Below are 22,703 nucleotides of genomic sequence, written 5' to 3'. Positions count from 1 at the left end.
CTAGTACGAGGGTAATAGAGAAGACTGTGAGCCCATTGAGAAAAGAAGGTAAGTGCCTATTTGGTACTGGCTAAGAAATAGAGTGGAGGATCAATGGAATAGGTTAGGCACAGGAGATACAGTAGTAACTGAGTAATGTACTGTTTGATAAACCCCAAAACTCCATATTTTGGGATAGGAACTCAGTATTTGACAAAAACTGCTGGGAAAACTAGAAGATAGTATGGCGGAAACTAGGCATAGACCAACATCTTACACCATATACTAAAGTAAGGTCATACATAAAGGGTGATACCATAGGTAAATTAGAAGAGGAAGGAATAGTTTACCTCTCAGATTTTTCTAAAAGAAAACAGTTTATGACCAAACAAGAGATAGAAAATACTGCGAAATGCAAAATGGATGATTTTGATTACATTAAATTAAAAAGTTTTTGTACAAACAGAAACAACGCAGCAAAAATTAGAAGGGAAGCAGAAAGTTGGGAAACAACTTTTACAGCCAGTGTGTTTCTGATAAAGGCCTAATTTCTGAAATATATAGGACACTAAACCAAATTTATAAGAATCCAAGTCATTCCCCAATTGAGAAATGCTCAAAGGATATGAACAGGCAAGTTTTCTGATGAAGAAATTAAAGTTATCTATTTCCATATGAAAAAATGCTCTAAATCACTATTGATTAGAGGAATGCAAATTAAAACAACTCTGAGGTTACCACCTCACATTTGGCTAATATGACAAAAAAGGAAAATAATAAATGTTGGAAAAAAATAATAAATGTTGGAGAAGCTGTGGAAAAATTGGAACACTAATGCATTGTTAGTGGAGCTGTGAACTGATCCAACCATTCTGGAGAGCAATTTGGAACTATGCCCAAAGGGCTATAAAACTGTGCATACCAGGGGGCAGCTAGGTGGCGCAGTGGATAAAGCACTGGCCATGGATTCAGGAGGACCTGAGTTAAAATCTGGCCTCAAATACTTGACACTTACTAGCTGTGTGACCCTGGGCAAGTCACGTAACCCTCATTGCCCCGCAAAAAAACCAAAAACCAAAAAACAAAACTGTGCATACCCTTTGACCCAGCAATACCACTATTAGGTTTTTATCCCAAAGAGATGATAAAAAAGGGAAAAGGACCCACATGTACAAAAATATTTATAGCTGCTCTTTTTGTGCTGGCAAGGAATTGGAAATTGAGGGGATGCCCATCAATTGGGGAATGGCTGAACAAGTTGTGGTATATGAATATAATAGAATACTATTGTTCTGTAAGAAACGATGGGCAGGTGGATTTCAGAGAAACCTGGAAGGACTTACATGAGCTGATGCTGAGTGAGATGAACAGAACCAGGAGAACATTGTACATAATAACAGCAACATTGTGTATTGATCAACTGTGATAGACTTGACTCTTCTCAGCAATACAATGATTCAAGATAGTTCCAAAGGATTCATGATGGAAAATGTTCTCCAAATCCAGAAAAAAAAAAAAAGAAAAAGAACTGTGGAATTTAGATGCAGATTGAACCACACTGTTTCTACTTTGTTTTTGTTTTTTGAGGTTTTTCCCTTTTGTTCTGATTCTTCTTTCACAACATGACTAATGCAGAAATATGTTTAATGTAATTGTACATATATAACCTATATCAGACTGCTTGCTGTCTTGGGAAAGGGGGAGGGAGGGAGAAAAATTTGGAACTAGAAATCTTATAAAAGCAAATGTTGAAAACTATCTCTACATGTAACTAGAAAATAATAAAAGGGGCAGCTAGGTGGCACAGTGTATAGAGCACTGGCCCTGGATTCAGGAGGACCCGAGTTCAAATCCGGCCTCAGACACTTGACACTTACTAGCTGTGTGACCCTAGGCAAGTCACTTAACCCCAATTGCCTCACCAAAAACAACAAAAAAAAAAAACCCCAAAACAAACAAAATATACTCTTATGATTTAAAAAAAATAAAAAAGGTAAGTGCCTAAGTGTACTGAATATTGGTAGGGAACAACTACCAGAATCTTGATTAGGGATAAATATGGATTGATCCCAATGTAGCCAAACAGAGCAAAGATTATTCTGATTCTCTCACCACCTCTGTGTGTGTGTGTGTGTGTGTGTGTATATGTGTGTATATTTGTGTGCACATGCAGAATAAACATCCAATGGGTACAGAAAATGATGGTCAAAGATGTAGCAAATCATGAATGAGGCAGCTCTGAGTGCAAGAAGATGGAAGGAGTGAGAAAAGAAAAGGCTTAAGATGAAAACAAGTTTGTTAATTATGAAATAGTTGCTCCAGAGAGCACAGTGGAAGGGGTAGGTAGATTCAGAGTGGGTCATGGGATGAGATGGTTAGGGTTGAGGCGGTGGTGAAGGATGGAGAATGGGATTTGTACCATGAAAACTGGGAGTTCAGAATCACAGGGATGGGGGAAGACTATGTTGGGGATGGTTGCAGACTAACCATTGAGAAATGACTTCAGGAATATTATCAGTGGCTGGAGAGAAGTCTACTGAGAGAGGAAAATCATTAGATTGTTAAAGGACTACAACCTTGTGGCGGGTGGTAATGTGTCCTGTGAGGTCCAGGAGGCATGATTCCCTGAGGGAGCAAACGTACAGCCTAGGGGAAAGTCAAGACAGTATGTAGGAGCTGATCATTTGAGATAGGGCTAAACTAGAAACTGCCTCCAAAGAAGGCCCTTTGGTAAAAACAAAAGCCACAGGTCCAGCCATGGCTGGAACAAGGTAACAGAAATTAAGATGTCATGAGAAGGTATGCAAAGTTCCTAATTCTTTTAGCATATGCAGTCTAATTATGCAAGAAAGTTTTGGTGTTTTTTTTTTTTTTAAGGGAAGAGAGGGAGAAGGGAATCAGGGAAGGAAGGAATCCAAACAGCCCAAACATTTTTAAAATACTTTTGATTTTATTAAACAAAGTACAAAAATGTTCTAAGATGTCTACATCTTTAAACATTATATTGACAATTGAACGGTCCCTTCAAATGCAAGTCAGATTTTCCTCTACTTCCATTTAGATATGAACTTTCAATGTTCAAATCAGAAACCTACAATATTCTTGTTTCCCGACAATATATTAAAAAAAAAAAAAGTAAAACCCCGCTCCAGAATCATCTTTCCTCTGGTGTCCTCCAATTTGCTAATTGTTTAGCTTTTGCTAAGCTGAAAGGCAACAACTGCAAAAGTAAGTGGTTCCCTGGATTGTAAATCCTTCCAAGATCAATAAATATTTCTTGTCCTTCCACGAGTTCTTGCCATGTTTCTTTCTTCATCTTTTTTCTGCTTGTGTTGTTTATATCGTTCAGCCATTAACATGAGCTCATTTGGAATTTCCTGAAATAATCAACAAATGCATTAGGTTATTTAAATTTTATTAAAAATTGCTTTCTGACTGAAGTGCTTTTTTACATTTTCAGTAGTAATTTGAGGGGAATTTTTAAAGCTATGTTAATAACTAAGATTAAAAACACAAAAAACCCATTTTCTTAATAGTAAAATGTACAGATCTTATCATGAAATCTTACAAAATTAAATTTACTCTCATATTTGCTAACATAACTAAAATAGTTATTTCATATTTGCTAATAATCAAAAGTTAAAAATTAAAGAAATTAAGAAATTACAAATTTTATCTTCTCACCTGGTTGGCTCTCTCCAAAATATTGATTAATTCACCAGCTATTTTCCAATCGTTCCTAGTAAGTAGGGTAATTGATTCCCCTGTATGCCTTTAAGAGAAGAGTATCATATAAATAAATTCTTACCATGTTTTCTATCTAATTCTGAAATAAGGTATGATATGGTCTTGTTTATATACTAATAGAATTTTAGGTTAGTAAGCAAGTTCGGAAAGGACACGAAGTAGCAGAGGCGAGGAGGCCCGTTTTTTTTTTCCTTTTTTTTTTTTCCGGCAGGGCAATGCGGTTTAAGTGACTTGTCCAGGGTCACACAGCTAGTGTGTCTGAGGCTGGATTTGAACTCAGGTCCTCCTGAATCCAAGGCCAGTGTTTTATCCACTGTGCCACCTAGCTGCCCCCAAGGAGGCCTGTTTTAATGCTATAGATAGGAAGAGGCATATTATTTGCAAGGAACAGTAAAAAGATCTGGTTGGCTAGGAGTAATGAGAAGTGAAAAGTTATGACTGTTAACGCAAAACATTCTTACCCAGCTCTTCCAGTGCGTCCTACTCTATGGACATACTCCTCAAGGTTTCGAGGAAAATCAAAGTTAAAAACATGGGTGATGTCTAAGACATCAAGACCTCGTGATGCCAGATCTGTAGCTATCAATATTCTTACTATTCCTAGAAAAATTGAAAAACCAAAAACAGGGATTTAATTTATGTATACATATATCTTATATGCAAACCAGAGTGTTCACTTTACTAAGCACCAAGTGATACGTCTTCAATCAACATCTCAGGTGTTTTTATACTTTTTTAGGTGGGTACTATTTTTTGTTGGTGTTTATAGGTCTCATGTACTTTGTCAATGATATTAAAAATTCTGAGTCTAGAATTAATTTTTTTTTTTGGGCAGGCAATGGGGGTTAAGTGACTTGCCCAGGGTCACACAGCTAGTAAGTGTCAAGTGTCTGAGGCCGGATTTGAACTCAGGTCTGCCTGAATCCAGGGCCGGTGCTTTATCCACTGCACCACCTAGCTGCCCCCTATATATAACTTCTGTAACTCCTAATGTACATGGATGATATTGTACACGTTGGCTACCTGCGAAAGATTCTTTTTTTTTTTTTTTGGGGGGCAGGCAATGGGGGTTAAGTGACTTGCCCAGGGTCACACAGCTAGTAAGTGTCAAGTGTCTGCCCCTTTAGAATTACTTTAAAGGCAAAAAAAATCTGAAGCATGATTCAGCGGAATAGTAATCATTTTATAAACATACCTGGTTTAAAAAATTTTTTTCATAACAGCATTTTATTATTTTCCAGTTACTTATAGAGATAGTTTTCAACATTTGTTTTTATAAGATTTTCAGTTTCAAATTTTTCTCTCTCTCCCCCCAAGACAGAAAGCAATCTGATATAGGTTATATATGTACAATCACATTAAATGTATTTCTGCATCAGTCATGCTATGTAAAAAGAATCAGAGCAAAAAGGAAAAACCTCAAAAAACAAAAACAAAATAGAAATAGTATGGTTCAATCCGCATCTAGATTCCACAGTGTTTTTTTTTCTGGATTTGGAGAGCATTTTCCATCATGAGTCCTTTGGAACTATCTTGGACCACTGTATTGCTGAGAAGAGTCAAGTCTATCACAGTTGATCAACACACAATGTTGTTGATACTGTGTACAATAAACATACCTGTTTTAAACTCCTTCAGTGCTCGCTCACGATCACTTTGTTCTCTATTACCATGTAATGACTGTACAGGTAAACCCTTAATGCTCAGGTCACTGGATATATCATCAGCACTAAGAATAAAATTGACAATCTGAAGTATTAAATTACAGAAATTTCTAGCAGTACCATTATCAACTTAAGAGGGTGGTATTTTTTGATGGCATACTTCACAATTAGATGTTGGCTTCTACTACCAAAAGAGACATAAATAAGATTAGTAAAATTTAATGTTTCTGAGATAGGTGGACAAATGAAAGAAAAATATTACTTACATAAGTTTTCTCCCTACAAAAATAATCACTTTATCTTCAGGCTTCATTGAATCAATGAAAGAATGTATAAGAGCAGGCTTCTCTTGTTCTGTGGTTATGATTATTTTCTGCTTTACAGTATTCACAGCCTATACCATTTAAGGAGAGAATATTTCAAATTTAGAAAAACAGGTAAAGTAAGATAGAAATATTAAGTTTTATAAGTTATCACCCTTTAGCCCTCATTCATCCAAAATATAAGCAGCAGTCTTCTATGAGCAATGTCATAGCTTCCTTTAGAGCAGTTTTTTTATTCCTACTAAAAAATACAAACAAAGCATGTCTTATGCCTGGGTTTCCTCTGAGTAGGTCTTGATATGTGAACTATGTCCCTCTTTTTCATGAACCAGGAAACAATCATTGTACTTTAAAAATTGGTCAAACCATGCCACTTTATTAAGCTGGCCAGTTAAACTGGCCCAAAGGCTAGAGTTCCAAAGGCCTGAAGTAGAGAAGTCTTAATAGAAGGAAGAGTCCCTAGTGAAACAGGATTACCATAGGCTATATACCCACATCTAGTGGTTGAAGCTTACCCAGACTCTTAAAACATACAGGAAAGGGGAGGAATTATGCCAAGTGTCCCTGCTTAAAATGTTTCCCTAACAGCATATCAATGACAGGATCCCATTCTCTATGTAAGATACGGAAGCTGTAACTATCTTCACTGGCTTGCAACATAAGCTGTCTTATACCTACTCAAAAGAAGTGAGGGGCAGCTAGGTGGTGCAGCGGATACAGCACTGACCTTGGATTCAGGAGGACCTGAGTTCAAATCTGACCTCAGACACTTGACACTTACTAGCTATGTGACCCTGGGCAAATCACTTAACTCCAATTGCCTCACAAAAAAAAAAAAAAGAAGTGACACGAATACTAAAATGAAAAAGCTTACGGCAAGATCCAGGGTTCCAACATAAACAATCATTGGATCATTCAAATACTTTTGTGAAAGGCGACGTACAGCATCAGGCCAAGTAGCACTGGATTTAAGGAAACAAGAGACATAAACATGTTATGTTTTGTTATGGGAGGATTATGGGCCCTGGTTACCCCAGAAGTTGTCTGGGGAGGTCAAGGAACTTTTTCCTTGAAACCCTAGGAGTTTTCCCCTGAGATCAAGGAGGCCTCTCCTTGAGCTCCACCAAGGACAGACACACCCAAAAGAGATAAGCAGCACTGGATCAAACTGAGCAAGCTCCAGGACCACCACCCTACATTCTAGTCCTCCTCACCACCTGGATGAGGTAATCCTGGGCGTGGCTACACCAGGAGAAGATACAGGAACCACCCACCAGCAGACTGCTCAGACCCACCAGGATGGAGTTAACGCCCATCACCAGATGACCCATCATCAAACTACCCCAACCCATCACCAGATGACTTCCTACCCATCACAAAATAAGGGACATTTTACCCATGCCATTTTGGCCCTATAAAAGAACACTCCCCAAACTAGTCGGGGAGGAAAGGGTTTTTTTTTTGTTTGTTTTTTAGTGAGGCAATTGGGGCTAAGTGACTTGCCCAGGGTCACACAGCTAGTAAGTGTTAAGTGTCTGAGGCTGGATCTTGAACTCAGGTCCTCCTGACTCCAGGGTCGGTGCTCCATCCACTGCGCCACCTAGCTGCCCTGGAAAGCGTTTTTTAAACCTTCCTCTCAGCCAGTTTCTCTTGCACCCCAATAAACCTGTTCTTTTATTCCTAAATAGGACTTGCGCAAGAGTGTAATTCTTTACAGAGGAATCCTAAGGACTCATGTGCTTTCACCCCCACATCATTTTGGCACCCAACATGGGGCACCAGTTTATGTTATGGGGAAAATGGGGTAGAGGTTAGGGGTTTCGGGTCCTTAGGAATTCCTGTTTGAAGAATTACACCTGGGGCAGCTAGGTGGCACAGTGGATAGAGCACCGGCCCTGGATTCAGGAGGACCTGAGTTCAAACCCAGCCTCAGACACTTTACACACTTACTAGCTGTGTGACCATGGGCAAGTCACTTAACCCCAATTGCTTCACCAAAAAATAAATAAATAAATAAAAAAGATTTACACCCTCTTGCACACAAAAGCAATTAGAATAAGATAGTCATTTATTTAGGGGCAAGGGAAGGGAAGGGAAACCATGAAAGAAATCCTAGGACTTCTCATGGGGAGAAAGGCATGGCACAGAGGGTGGCTCTGAGATACCAATCTCTTCGAGCAAGAGACTGTCAGGTACTTTTATAGAGGACTGATGGGGGTGATCATCTGACTGTGGAAAGTTCCTTTAGTGAGGGAGGACCATCCCCCATTGGTGGTGGCTGGAGGAGTTGGGTGAGGGGTGGCTGCAGATCTCTCAAGCCATCTCTCCTCAGGACACAAAGGCAGCAGCCACACCTAATCTTATCTCCTCTGGGTTGAGGAAGACTAGAATGAAGGGTGGGGGTCCCGGAGCTAGCTCAGTTAGATCTGGTTCCACTTATCTCTTTAGGTGTGTCTGTCCTTTGGATTAATTTCTCAAGGCGAAGGTTCTTTGATGTGCCCCAGACAACTTCTGGGATGCTCTGCGGGCCCATAACAGGGATAGGACTTCATTAGGCTGAGAGTTAGGTAAAGGTATTCTGTGTATGGGGGTGGGGTGGGGAAGTAAATGGAGGCAGGAAAGTCACAGTACAGTTTAGCTGTATTGTACTGAGTAAGAACAGCTGAAAATTTATCTCATTTAAGAAAGACAGGACTGAAAATGCAAGGGGGCACCATATTATAAAGTATTTAGGCAAGCAACAATTGACTGGTTTAAAAAACAAAGACAATCACCTCTACACATAAGATTAATTTGGTGGTCTTGGGATGGATAGTTTGGGATTAGATATGTAAGGCTTAACATGGGGAAACTTAAAACGAAGTGGATAAAGTGCTGCTGTGACTCTAAGAAGTCCTGGACACACACACACACACACACACACACACACACACACACACACACTCTCTCTCTCTCTCTCTCTCTCTCTCTCTCTCTCTCTCTCTCATGTTCTCGAACAAAAGTCCTAGGTTTGAGTCCTAGGTCAGACTCGTACCAGCTATGTGACCCTGGATAAATCATTTAACCTCTGAGCCTCAGTTCCCTCATCTGTAAAATGGGAATACAGAAGCACCTATCCAAAAGGATTAATGTGAAGTTTAAATGAGATAATATGCTTTGCCCCCCTTCCCCCATTTCCCCTGGGTGATGGCAGTGGGAGTAAGGGAGATTTGGATATAGAACATAGAGTGGTAAGAGCTGAAGGTAAAAACAGTTGTCTGACATAAGTGACTGGTAATGCCAGTGATAGAATATGAGAAAGAATTTTTTTGGCAGTGAGGGGCAAAGAGTTATGACTTGAGAGATGTTACATTTCTGCTCAGAAGGGAAATCAGGAGAAAGTGAAAAAGAAGTTACAGTTAGTCCAAAATCTGGTTTCATTATGTAGTTATTAAAATAGGTTTAGCATTCATTTCGTTAATACCTTTCATGGGAATAACTTAGAACTTCATAAAGAAAGCCTTCACAGTATGTTAGGAAATTGTGAAATCAGAAGAGGCCTACAGATTCCATTAATTCTATTTTATGGGTGGAAAAAATGTCATTTACATACCTGGTCATAACAGTTTGTCTATCTGGCCGTACATCTAATAAAATCTTCATTATTTGAGGTTCAAAGCCCATATCTAACATTTTATCAGCTTCATCTAGAACCTGTAAAAAGTAGGAAATGCTATTTTAAAGACTTCTCTTAGATGCCATTTCCCTGGATGCCCAACCTAAAACCAAAAGAACTAATCATTTAAGATAGTGGTTCTTAACTTTTGTTCTATGGACCCTGTTGGCAATCAGAAGAAGCCTCTAGCTCTTTTCTCAGAATAATGTTTATTTCCTCTATTCATAATTAAAAGAAGTACTATATTTCAGTAAGAGGTTAGTTAAAATAAAGATGTAATTTCTTTTCCCATACAAATTTATGAACCACCTGATAATCTAGCTACATATCCCTGGTTAAGAACCTCTGATTTGGGGCAGCTAGGCGGCGCAGTGGATAGAGCACTGGCTCTGGAATCAGGAGTACCTGAGTTTAAATTTGACCTCAGACACTTAACACTTACTAGCTGTATGACCCTGGGCAAGTCATTTAACCCCAATTGCCTCACTAAAAAAAAAAAAAGAACCTCTGATTTAGGAGGATTTCTTCACAAAAATTATGGTTACTTCATGTAACACACAATAAAATCTCCTTTAGGTTTCTAGGAATTTGATTTTGTAATTTGTTTAATTTCTTTTTTCTTCCTTTTTTTTTTTTTTTTTTTGCAGGGCAATGGGGGTTAAGTGACTTGGCCAGAGTCACACAGCTAATAAGTGTCAAGTGTCTGAGGCCGGATTTGAACTCAGGTACTCCTGAATCCAGGGCCGGTGCTCTATCCACTATGTCACCTAGCTGCCCCCCAATTCACTTAATTTCTAACAATAAATGTGCCTATTGTGGCCATACATACTTTACTGAAGATGAAATGAATGGTTGTTGAAGTCTTACATTAACAAAACTTAAAAATGATTATGGGAAGGCCATTTTTTTTTCATTCCTCTCTATTTCCTGCTTCAGTTTGAAATTGACTTACCAAATATGTGATGCTATTCAGGTTGATGAATTCATTCATTTGAAGATCATTGAGTCTACCAGGAGTAGCAATGACAATATCTACACCCTTAGTAACATGTTCAATCTGACCTCTTCTGTCTCCACCACCATATATACAAATGCTGCCAAAAGTTCCACAAGGTTTAGTGACCAAAAAAAATCTTCGCAACAATCATAGCAAATATCTAGTGAACAGGAATACAATGAAAAATCTAACCAGCAATACAAATTACCTTTTAATTCCTTTATAGGTGTATTTTTTACATTCACTCTCAACTTGTAGAGCCAATTCTCTGGTTGGTGTCAGCACAAGCATTCCAGGACCATCCCTTTTCTCCCTTGTTTTTTATGTGCAGATCAAGAAGTTTTAGTTATATTCAACAAGAATTATGCTTTGCTACTCCAAAAAAAAAAATCAAATCTTATTAATTTAATGAGATGAGGATAGAGGGTTGGAAGAAGATGAGGGAAATCTAACCTGACTAAAGCTTCAAGCCTGGGTGTGAAAGAATGGTGGCTGGGGCAGCTAGGTGGTGCAGTGGATAGAGCAGGGCCCTGGAGTCAGGAAGACCTGAGTTGAAATCCGGCCTTGAACACTTGACACTTACTAGCTATGTGACCCTGGGCAAGTCACTTAACCCCAATAGAAAGGAAGGAAGGAAGGAAGGAAGGAAGGAAGGAAGGAAGGAAGGAAGGAAGGAAGGAAGGAAGGAAGGAAGGAAGGAAGGAAGGAAGGAAGGAAGGAAGAAAGAAAGAAAGAAAGAAAGAAAGAAAGAAAGAAAGAAAGAAAGAAAGAAAGAAAGAAAGAAAGAAAGAAAGAAAGAAAGAAGGCTGAATCCAGAAATAAGAAGTTAGATAGAAGGTTTTAGTACTGGAGAAACTGTTTCAACAAGTCAGGTGAGAGGTTAATGGGTAAAGATTAAAATATTGGGAGTCATATGCATGGATGATAATTGAAGATGTGGAATGGCAGATTATCAAGTATGAGGAGAAACTCTGGAGAAAGTCTATAATTTTTTTAAAAATTCTTTTCTTTTTTTTAAGTTTATAATTTAAGAATAAGATCTGATATCAAACATTAACTTATGGTTATAGATGATGGATATTTGAGAAAATATTTTGCCTTTTTCATGTTACTTTACTAGAATATTTCAATTATTTAAGCAATTACTTCTGTGGGGTCTATAATTTTCTAGTTACAAATGTCATAAAACTAAACTTAGTTGAAATCTATTGTGGAGAGATGAAAGTATCTTAAGATGATTTTAGATTAATTCACTAATTATCTAAGATTTTTAAATCCCTCAGGAAAGATGAATCCTATCTTTAAGAACAACAACAAAAAACCCTCCCTTCACATTATCAAAACAAGAAAATAGGAATCCTTACTCTGGCTGCAGGTCAAGATGAATAAATCCTGGCATTAAATAGGCTAAGGTCTTTCCTGTGCCAGTTTGGGCAATGCCAATTAGATCAATTCCTTTTAATATTATTGGCCATGCTTGTGACTGAAAAAAATGGCAAGCATTAAAACCCAAACTAAAGCTTTTAATGACATTTCACCACTGCAATTGTCCTCTCTCTCCCCCAAATATTCTACCCCAATCAATATACTGAACAGTTTTTAGCATACCTGTATAGGTGTAGGTCTTGTGAAACCTACTTTCTTTATATTAGCCATAACATCAGGATAATGATCAAATGCATCTTCAAATGTACATACTGGATTAGGAATCACACGTTTTTCATTTTCTCTTAAGTCATCACATATTATATTATTGTTTTCTTCCCTTTAAAGGAAAAAAGATAAAGATTAATAGTGCAGTCCTGTTAGAGCTCACTGATCTGGTGCACAAATAAGCACTGACCCAACCTCCTCTTGTGTTTAAAAATTATACACCATCAAGGAAACTTAAATATTCAAATATAAACGAGTATGAGAGAGACTGTATATAGAACCACAAATTCCTATCTTCTTTGACAAAAATACAAAAGAGTAAAACGGACAACGAAAACTACATTTACAAATGATGATATATTTAAAGAAAGCTAAACTTGAAAAGCTGTCATAATTTGACAGATACTTAAAAATCCATTGGATTTTACTCCCAGATTAATCTGAGGTAGAGTTGAGAAGTTCTTGTATTAGCCTATGTGGTAATTACCACTTTATTCTCAGTCTAGTAGTTTTGATTATTAGAAGTGAGATTATGCCATACTTTCCATTTTAATTTGTTGACATTTGATTTCCCTGATACCAGAAACAACCAAAGTTACTTAAACATATAAAATTACCTCCACTTATCTACTTGTGTTTGTGACATTAATTTTGTCTTTGAAGATTCTATGTAGAAATCTTTCTTAATTGGGGGAAGACCTTGGAGAAAGAAAAAAGAACTCCATTAGTCACAGAGCTTGGAAATTCGAATTTGAATTAAGATATTTATAAATATAAGAGCCTAACTCACTAATTCACTGAAACCGCTTTCAGTGTGACATTTTTCCATCATTTTATGACTTGTCTCAATCACAGCACACTTTACAAAAGAAGTATTGAAAAAAATTTTAGAAGTATTGATTCATAATAATCATGGAATCAGAATGTATCACAGAAGTAAATTAGCCTAACACAGCCAAACTTTCCTTATTCAGAAATCACCTCTCCAACAGTGTCAAATGGTTACCTAGCCTCTACTTGCCAGTCCTAATATCTCTATGGCAAATACTTTGTTTAAAAAATTCTTGCTTTTGCTCCAGCCCTCTGGAATCTAGACTAATTATTACATATAACAACCCTTTAAATATTTGAAGGACTTAGTAAAATTCTCTTCTGTAATTCCTGTAGTGTCACTCATTACATGGCTTCTAGATTCTTCTTCTTCTTCTTTTTTTTTTTTTGCGGGGCAATGGGAGTTAAGTGACTTGCCAGAGTCACACAGCTAGTAAGTGTCAAGTGTCTGAGGCCGGATTTGAACTCAGGTCCTCCTGAATCCAGGGCCGGCGCTTTATCCACTGTGCCACCTAGCTGCCCCTAGATTCTTCTTTATTCTTGTTTCCTTGCCTTACCTTTTCTTTCTTTTTTCTTTTTTGATTTCTCATTTATTTATTTATTTATTTATTTATTTTTGTGGGGGCAATGAGGGTTAAGTGACTTGCCCAGGGTCACACAGCTAGTAAGTGTCAAGTGTCTAAGGCCAGCTTTGAACCCAGGTCCTCCTGAATCCAGAGCTGATGCACTGTACCACCTAGCTGCCCCTCATTTATTTTTTAAAATTAAACATTTTTGGGTTACATTTTAATTTCCAAACTTTCTCCTTCCCTCCCGACTCTGAACTAGAAAAGGTCACCACTTGACACAGATTTATAAGTTTATGTAAAACCATAATATGTGTACTTCTATTTATCAATTCTTTCTTTGGAGGTGGATTGCATCTTCCCAGTATTCAGGATAACTCAATTGTTCACAAATAGTCTTCAAACAGCACTGCTGTTACTGCATACAACATTTGGTTCTGTTCACTTCACTTTTATTTTATGCAAATCTTTCCACAGCACAGTAGTATTCCATCACAATCATATACCACAACTTGTTCAGCTATTCCCCCAATTGATGGACATCTCTTCAATGTCTAGTTCTTTATCACCATGAAGAGAATTGCTATAAGTATTTTAGAACATAGAGGTTCTTTTCCTTTTTTCTTGACTATCTTGGGAAAGAGAACTAATAGTGGTATTGGATCAAAGGGTATACACTTTTAGAACTCTTTGGGCATAATTCCAGACTGCTCTCCAAAATTAGTGCACAGTTTTATCAACAGTGTTTTAAAGTCCCAATTTTACCACATTCCCTCCAACATTTGTCATTTTCTCCTTTTATCATTTTAGCCAACATAATAAGTATGAGATGATGTATCAAAGTCGTTTTAACTTGCATTTCTCTAATCATTAATCATTTAGAGTATTTTTTATATGACTATGTATAGTTTTGATTTCTTCATCAAAAAACTGCCTGTTCATAGCCTGTGACCATTTATCAATTGAGGAATGACTCATATTCTTAATAATTTTTCAAAGTTCTCTACATATTTGAGATATGAGACCTTTATCTGAGAAATTGTCTATAAAACTTTCCCCCCAATTTTCTGCTCTCCTCCTAATCTTGGCTACATTGGTTCTATTTGTACAAAATCTTTTTAATTTAATGTGATCAAAATAATCCATTTTATATCTCACAATGCTCTCTAGATCTCATTTATTCATAAATTCCTCTCCTATCCATAAGTCTGATAGGAAATGTGTTCCATATTCTTCTAGTTTTCTTATGATATTTCCCTTTATATCTTAGGTTATGTATCCATTTTGACATTATCTTGGTAAATAGTATAAGATATTGATCTATACCTAATTTCTGCCAAACTGCTTTCCAGTTTTCCCAACAAATCTTACCAAGTAGTGTATTCTTATCCTCAAAGCTTAAGTCTTTACATTTGTCAAATGCAAGAATAATGATTTACTACAAGGTACTGTATGTCTACTCTGTCCCACTGATCCACCTTTGTATTTCTTAGCCAGTACCAGATAGTTTTGATAATTACTGCCTTTTAATACAGTTTAAGATCTGGTACTGCTAAACCTCCTTCCTTTATTTTTTCATTAATTCCTCTGATATTCTTGACCTTTTGTCTTCAAATGATTTTATTATTTTTAATATCTCAATAAAATATTATTTTTTGGTAATTTAATTGGGATGGCATTGAATAAGTAGATCAATTTGGGCAGAATTGCCATTTTTATTATATTGGCTTTCCCTACTTTTTCGAACTCAGATCCCAGAACCAAACTGAAGAAGATAGTACAGTTTCCTCCTTATCTGGACTCTATTTATATGAACTAAGATTGAGAGGCCCAGTGGAGTATTGGATAGAAAGTCTGACAGGGTCTGAGGAAAACCTAGGTCCAAGTACTAACGCAGACATAGAGTGGCCAAGTTGTGAAGGTGCTTAATCTTCCAGTGTGTCTCAGGCAGCTAAGACTATAAATTGGAATTAAGCATAAGACCTGCTTTGGTAACAAGAATTCTCTATACCAGTGAAATCACAGGTCTGCATTCCCAATGCCCTCCTCCTAAACATAATATTACTAACTACATGCATTACTAACATACAATACATACGCACACACATGCCATCTTTGCCTTACCCTTTAGCAAGCAACTTGTGCAAAGAATAAAAATAAGAACATGTCCTATAACAGAGCTTCTTAAACTTTTTCCACTCTTGACCCCTTTTTGCTCGAGAAATTTTTATGTGACCCCAGGTACAGAGGTATATAAAATAAGTATATATAACCTTTTACTGTTGCCAAATTTTCCCCACATTCAATTATGCAACCCCCCAGATTGAGAAGCTAGGTCCTATAAAAGTATTTATGTTCCTTATTCAGTACTGAGTTCTTCAATAATGGTAAGAAAAGTATATTTTACCAGAATTATTATTTACACTTAAGACAAAAATCACAAAGAATGTTTCTGTTATACTAACCGTCCCATTTTGTTTTAATGTAGTGGAGGTGGTCCTGTTTAATAGCCTCCCAATCAATCACGGGCATTTTTTTCTCTGGGCCATTTTCATTACAAGATGATTTCAAAGTGTTTCCTTCAGGGTGCAGAGAAGTTAAGAAGGCAAAGTCATCAAAAGTTTAAAAAAAAATTACTCTGTAACAATTTCTGCTTCTAAAACATTTTCTTCCATTTATTAATAAAGAGAAAACTCTTCAACATAAATTACTTTCACTAGTTCAGTATGAAGTGTTGGTCATGATTTCTAAGTTTTTTTTTAATGTAAAAATAGGTAATGTGGAAAGAATAACAAACATTCCTTGTAGTTGTTGTTGTTCTGGAGGCAATTGGGGTTAAGTGACAGGGTCACATAGCTAGTAAGAGTCTGAGGCTGGATTTGAACTCAGGTCCTCCTGACTCCAGAGCTTGTGCTCTATCCACTACACCACCTAGCTGCCCCTTTACTACTCACAAAGTGAGTAGTAGCACATTATTTACTAATTATAGCACTTACCTTGCAGGGTTGTGAGGAAAGCATTTTACATACCTCAAAATCACTATATAAATATAAATTATACAGTATCATCTTTCTCCATTCTAATGGAACTAAGGAACAACTCTCTAAGTATAATTAATAATGCAATTCTCATGTTAAACATACATGTCTAACAAACTCAGGCTTTCTCTACCAATTAATTATGTATACCTCATTTTTCTAATCTACAGACTAGGCTAGTAACTGTACATACTACCTAATTCATAGTATTGTTCTGAGAATAATATGCTATATGAAAACCCTTCAAAAACATCATAGCAACTTCCATTTCTATGGCATTTTAAAGGTGACAAAATAAGTTCCTAAGAGTCCAATGAGATGGACTGCACAGCTATCACCCTGACCTTTACATTCATCATAGAGTCGCAGCTCTAGACCTTTAGAGGCCAACAAGATCATCCCATTCTGAGGGAGCCAAGGCTCAGGGAGGCTAAGGGACTAGCCCCAGGCCACACATATGATCGGATCACAGGTGGGATTTAAACCTAGGAAATAATCACAGAACATTTCTGCTTTTCTATTCCCCCAAAGCCTAAAGCAGTACTGGGTATCATGGGCTCAATGCTTACTAAACAGATGATGCTCTATACAAAAAATAGCTCGTATTACATGTAATTTTACAACTTTATATATCATGTTGACTTAATAGTGCTGTATTTTGCTGGTCATTAAATTATTAAGGCCAAGTTGGTACGCTCAAAAATCAGAATTTGGGGATTAGTTGTAGATACAATTGCAAAGTGACAAATGTCACGTTTTTCATGGCAGCCAACATTACTGCAACTAAGAAAGCTAGGTAGTAGCACAGTATACAAGAGCGCTGTGTCTGGAGTCAGGAGACCTAAGTTCAAATCTGGCATCAGATACTCAATACTATGGGACCATGGCCAAGTCACATTCTATCTCAGTTACCTCCACTGTAAGATAGGGACAAGAGCACCCATCTTGAAGGGCTGTTTGTGAGGATCAAATGAGATAATATTTGTTAAGTGCTTAGTATAGTGCCTGGCATACAGTAGGGCACTAAATAAATGCTTCTTTCCTAAGGCAAGGGGTATAGATGAGAGAAACTGGGAACATTTCTGGAAGACTCTAAAATCATTGAAATTTAGTAGAGAAGAGGTGTGGGGGGGAAGGAATTATAGCTTTTAACATCCAGCAACAGCACCAGCCCTGGATTCAGGAGGACCTGAGTTCAAATTTGGACTCAGACACTTACTAGCTGTGTGACCCTGGGCAAGTCACTTAACCCTCATTGCCCCACAAAAAAAAAAAAAAAAGAGAGAGAGGTATCTAAACCTTTATTGCCCCACAAAACAAAACAAAGCAACAAAACACAAAACCACCCAGCAACTGTTAGAATTCATTTAATGGCTTTTTCCATAAAGGATTCTTTTAGAGCAATTGTTTTATAAACACACATTTGTGATATAAAATTAGCTTACCAGTTTTTGTGTCCTCTTTAGAATACTTTTCTATCTTTTTTACTATTTCCTCTATCATTAACTTAGCTGATTTCTGGTTGTCCTTGTTGCCATATATTCTGGTTTCTGACTCAAAATCCCCCTTTATTATCTAAAAACACAGAAAGACATCAATAATCATAACCTTATTATACCCATAAGTCTCTAAATTCAGAATGGTAAAACATTTAAGTAAATATAAGAAAGGTGTTAATGGATCTGGATTATTAAGTTTAGAAGCTGTTTGACTCATCTCCTGGATCCATCTTCAAATTTCATAAGGGATGTATCTCCTAATAGTTGAACAAGATAGTTACTCAGGATGGACTTGAGAATACGGTCTAACTACTCTAATAGAGCAAATGTTAACAGAACTGTTCCATGAAAATAGAATTTTGTAAGTGTTTCAGGATGATATAATGTAAATTAGATAAGAATATCATTTCAATTGGCAAGGCAATAACAAAAAGACAGTGATAAAAGCTTCCCAAAGGGCCTCTGTCTATTAAGATAGGGTAAGGGGAAAAGAGATCATCTGAATCTCTTCCCCGAAGTTATACATTGTTCACCCTCCAGGAGAGTATGGGATCATGCAAACTCCCCGTGCCTCTGAGCCAGGGCACCTGACTAGTCATATAAGCTTAATTTTTTTAATTGATTTTTTTTTGTTTCTTAATCACAACTGTATTCCATTTCATGTATCCCATCCTTTCCCCCACCCAAGAACCACTCTATATGACAAATAGTATTTTTTTTAAAGGAAAGCAAAAAAGTTAGTACAACTGAAAGATCCATTGAGAAAATCTGAAAATATGTGGGATGTCTAACACTTTGGACCTCCCCCCTTCAAAAGGGGGTGGGTGGGACATGTCTTCTCATATATCTTCATTTGAGTTTTGTTTGATCTTTATAATTTTATTACCTTTACTTTTTTTTTTTGACGTATCATTGGTCTTTCCATTTACATTGTTGGAGTTCCTGTGTATATTGGTTTCTTGATTCTGCTCATTTCATTCTTTTTTTTTTTTTTTTGGTGAGGCAATTGGGTTTTTTTTTGTTGGTGGGGCAATGGGGGTTAAGTGACTTGCCCAGGGTCACACAGCTAGTAAGTGTTATGTGTCTGAGGCCATATTTGAACTCAGGTCCTCCTGAATCCAGGGCCAGTGCTCTCTCCACTGCTCCACCTACCTGCCACTTTGCTCATTTCAATCTGCATCAGTTCATATAGCTCTTTCCAGGCTTGTCTGTATTTATCACACAAATTATTCCTTATAGCTCAGTAATGTTTCATTACATTTGTATACCACAATTTGTTTAATCATTCCTCAGCTGACAGGCATCTACTTTGTTTTCAATTTTTAGCTAGCACTAAAAGTGCTGCTATAGACATTTTGGAGCACATGGGGTCTTTTTCCTTATTGATGACGTCCTTGGGGTATGTCTGCTTCAAAGGGTATGGACATTTTAGTCAATTTATTTGCATAATTCTAAACTGCTTTCCAAAATGGTTATGCCATTTCAAAGACAATGCATGTGCCTTCTTCCCACAACCCTTCCCATAATGACTATTGACATTTTTTGTCATTTTTGCCAATTTGCAGAGTATGAGGTGTTTTGATTTGCTTTTATCTTATTATTACTGATTTGGAACATTTTTTCTTGTGGTTGCCATATGACTTTGTATTTTGGAGTTTCAACTATAAAACAAGTTGAATTTCTGCCTCACTCGGTAGTTATGAGGAATACAATGAAATAATATATGTGAAGGCAATCTGATGCCTGGATGGTTATAAAAATGCATGACAAATTATTAGAAGCAGTAAAGCTAGACATAAAATTACAATTGGAGATTGCCAGTTTACACTTTGCTCAAGGTTCACCAGCAACTTTATGCCAATTCTTTTTCCAAAGCCTAACATCAAAGAATACCTATGATGATTAGATTTTGTGAAATTCTAGGTCTGATTCCAGAGCTTTCATTTCAAGATAATCAAAATTGACATTTACCTGAATTTTAGAACCTGTTGATTCTTGAATTTCTTTTATTTTTGCTCCACCCCGACCTGTTAAAACATTTATAAATTATATGAATAAGTATGATTGATGAGATTTGGACAATTTGTTGGGTTATTAGGTGTATAATACTACTAGACTAAACTCTAGGGACTCTACTTTCTCCTTCCTCTATGACTAATGGGGTACTCTGCCCACATAGACTTCTTTCTTTTTTAAAGAAACGAATGAACAAACATTTCTCTGACCTCTGAAAATTGACCAGTTGAAATAAAGACCAAATTTGCGTTTGTTAAATTGCCTCCCGTTCTGCTTAGTTTACATATTGCATGCTACAACCCAGAAGAATAAGTTCCTTAAGGGCTGGGACTTTTTCTTTGGTATCCCTATTTTTTTAAAGGTGCCTTCCTCAAAGGTTGGGCTTAATAAATGCTTGTTGGATTGGACTGGTAAAGCGACTAGATTGTTCCTATTAGAATAAGTAATTTTAAAAGTTTTGTTTTTTCCCTAAAAGATCACAGATTTACAGCTTGTCTACCTAAAGACAGGTGATAGACCCAGAATACAGATTTTTTAGTAACAAGGGTTTTGTTCTTCTTGCTTCCTCGATGGGGGAGGAAAAGGAGAGAAGCCGATTTTTATTGATTTAAAAAAAATAATTAGAGCTTGGCCTAGTCCATTGGTTTTCCTCTCTTTAAAATAAACTGAGACGGAGGCTCAGAGTTTATATGACTTGTTCAAAGTCACACCGGCAGTAGGGAAATAAGCTGGCACTTGGAATCAGATCTTTTTGACCATACCAGATTTTCCCCAGGCTTGCTATTTTACCTAAGGTTGAACAATTCCTTTCAAAGACCATCAAGTCTTAGAGTTTTTATGTTTAAAATATAAAACCGGTAGGGAAATAAATGTAAACACCCTTTGCTATTAACAACCAACACCTTCTGAGTATAAACATATGAATGAGACCTTTAGGGGTAGGCTTGGATTGGATTACCAATTAAACCTAACATCGGAGGAAGGCACTGTTCAGGCAAGAGGGACAAGTAAGGATTTTAAACAAAGCTGACAGAGAAGGGACCCGTAAGGGTGCCAGGCTCAAAGCTTACAGGCAGTAGGGACCAGTAAGGGTCCAAGCTCAAAGTTTACAGTCCCTTTCTTTGAAAGAGGAGATCTCCAGGGTATACATCTATCTTCTCCCTCCCCTTCCTACCCTAAAGCAGTCCCAAGGGGGAAGGGTAGGTGGGGAGTCGGGGGAGGGGGAAGGAATGCTCCCCGATGGACAGAACCGGGAATGGCTCGGAGTTTGGGTCAGCCCTAGGGGAAGCTGGGGGCCCGGGCCCAGACCCAGGCCCAGGAGATGGGTTAGGGGAAGCACAGGTTCATAGCATCAGGGGAAGGGCAAGGAGGCCACACCCTTTGCGAGCTCTGCTTATCGAGCCAGGTTAACGAGCATTTATTAAGCTCCTGCAGCATGCCAGGTACCGTGGGTCAAAGCAAATCCTTTTTAATTCAATTCTATTGCGATCAACGAGCGTGTCTTAGGAGCTTACTGTATATGACTGGTGCCAGAGAGACAGGAGACCACCAAACTAGAGAAAGGAGGGAAAGGAAACAACCCCTGCCTTCGGGGCAGGCATCTAACCCTCGGAGGTCTGACGCCAAACCCACCCTAGCTGGGCCCCTCCGGCCGGCCTGGACTCTGCAAAGGCCAACCAGGAGACTCCATCCTCCCGAGGCCCCGGGATGCTCCCATCCCTTACCCCCTTACCCTCTGCCCCTTACCTATGACCGCCCCGACGACGGAGCTGTCGAGTTTAAAACAGAGCGGAGCTTCCCTGTAGCAGGAGCCTCGGGCCCGGTACTCCAGGGCTCCGGGGGGCCCTCGGGAGCCTCCGCGGGCACCGACGCCGCCACCCCGCCCCCTTGCACTGTCGCTCGCCGCCCTAGGGGGCGCTGTGGGCGCCTTCTTGTCAGGGACCGGGCCGCTAGCGGCGGCGCTGGGGTTGCGGGGGGAGCAGTTGCTGTAAGTTTCTTTGGTGGACATTGCTGTGGGGCGGTGGGGCGGGGGGGCCGGGCTGGTGATGACGGGGTAGGCGAGGCGGTGGAGAAGTTAGAGGGGAAGGCGTCGGGTTTCTCCCGTCAACGATGGTAGGAGCCTCCCCAGAGATGGAAGAGCCGGGAGAACCTAAGCCCTGTCCAGCAGTGAACAGAGCCCGGCCTTGCCAACACGAGGCCCGCGTTTACATGCCCGAGACCCGCCCCCGCCCTTCTGAGGCCTGGTCGCCACCCGAGGAAGCGATTGGCTGGCGGGTATGAAGGGGCGGTGCTTCTGGGGCACGGCCAATCCGCTCTCTTGAAGACCTTTGGAGGCCCTGAAAAGTTGTCCCGTAAAGGGTGGGGCAGGCGCATTAGTACTTGTTCTTCCTTCGCAGTTAAGAGTTCTATCTGATGTATCTGGAACTAGATAATGATAATGATTAGTTATATTAGGGCTTGCCTTTCCTCCCAACGAGGCCCCGTAAGATGGGGGAATGCAAGTCTTTTTTTTTTTTTAACAGATTTGGAAACAAATATAGGAGAGCAGTGGGAAAGAATGGAATGTACTCATGGTTTGAGGTGGGAGCCCCAGATCTCTTAACAATATTGGTGATAAGTGTAAGTATTTTGCCACTCTTAGAGGCACATATCCTGAGCACGTGACAATTTCAATTGGTAGGTGCATCATTCTGTGCTATACCCTTTTCTTATTCCTACTACACGGCTCAACCGAG

At 38.5% G+C, this 22,703-nt stretch overlaps 1 protein-coding gene across 1 annotated transcript; it reads right to left on the bottom strand.

The window, feature by feature from the left end:
- Positions 1-3,019: 3,019 nt before the first annotated feature.
- DDX43 (DEAD-box helicase 43) lies at positions 3,020-21,976 on the bottom strand. Its single transcript, XM_043963149.1, has 16 exons — positions 21,715-21,976; positions 19,924-19,979; positions 17,899-18,028; positions 15,881-15,994; positions 12,636-12,717; positions 11,974-12,130; positions 11,730-11,848; positions 10,574-10,678; positions 10,321-10,462; positions 9,306-9,406; positions 6,588-6,675; positions 5,657-5,784; positions 5,346-5,455; positions 4,188-4,326; positions 3,664-3,751; positions 3,020-3,356 (listed from the first exon to the last, which is right to left on the bottom strand). The coding sequence occupies exons 1-16, from the start codon at positions 21,974-21,976 to the stop codon at positions 3,243-3,245; spliced, it is 1,935 nt and encodes a 644-aa protein (XP_043819084.1). The 3' UTR covers positions 3,020-3,242.
- Between the last annotated feature and the right edge of the window lie 727 nt (positions 21,977-22,703).

The sequence above is a fragment of the Dromiciops gliroides genome, chromosome 4 (genome assembly GCF_019393635.1).
Source record: "Dromiciops gliroides isolate mDroGli1 chromosome 4, mDroGli1.pri, whole genome shotgun sequence".
Lineage (NCBI taxonomy): Eukaryota > Metazoa > Chordata > Mammalia > Microbiotheria > Microbiotheriidae > Dromiciops > Dromiciops gliroides.
The sequence above is the reverse complement of the archived record's forward strand: the minus strand, read 5'-3'. Positions and strand labels throughout refer to the sequence as shown.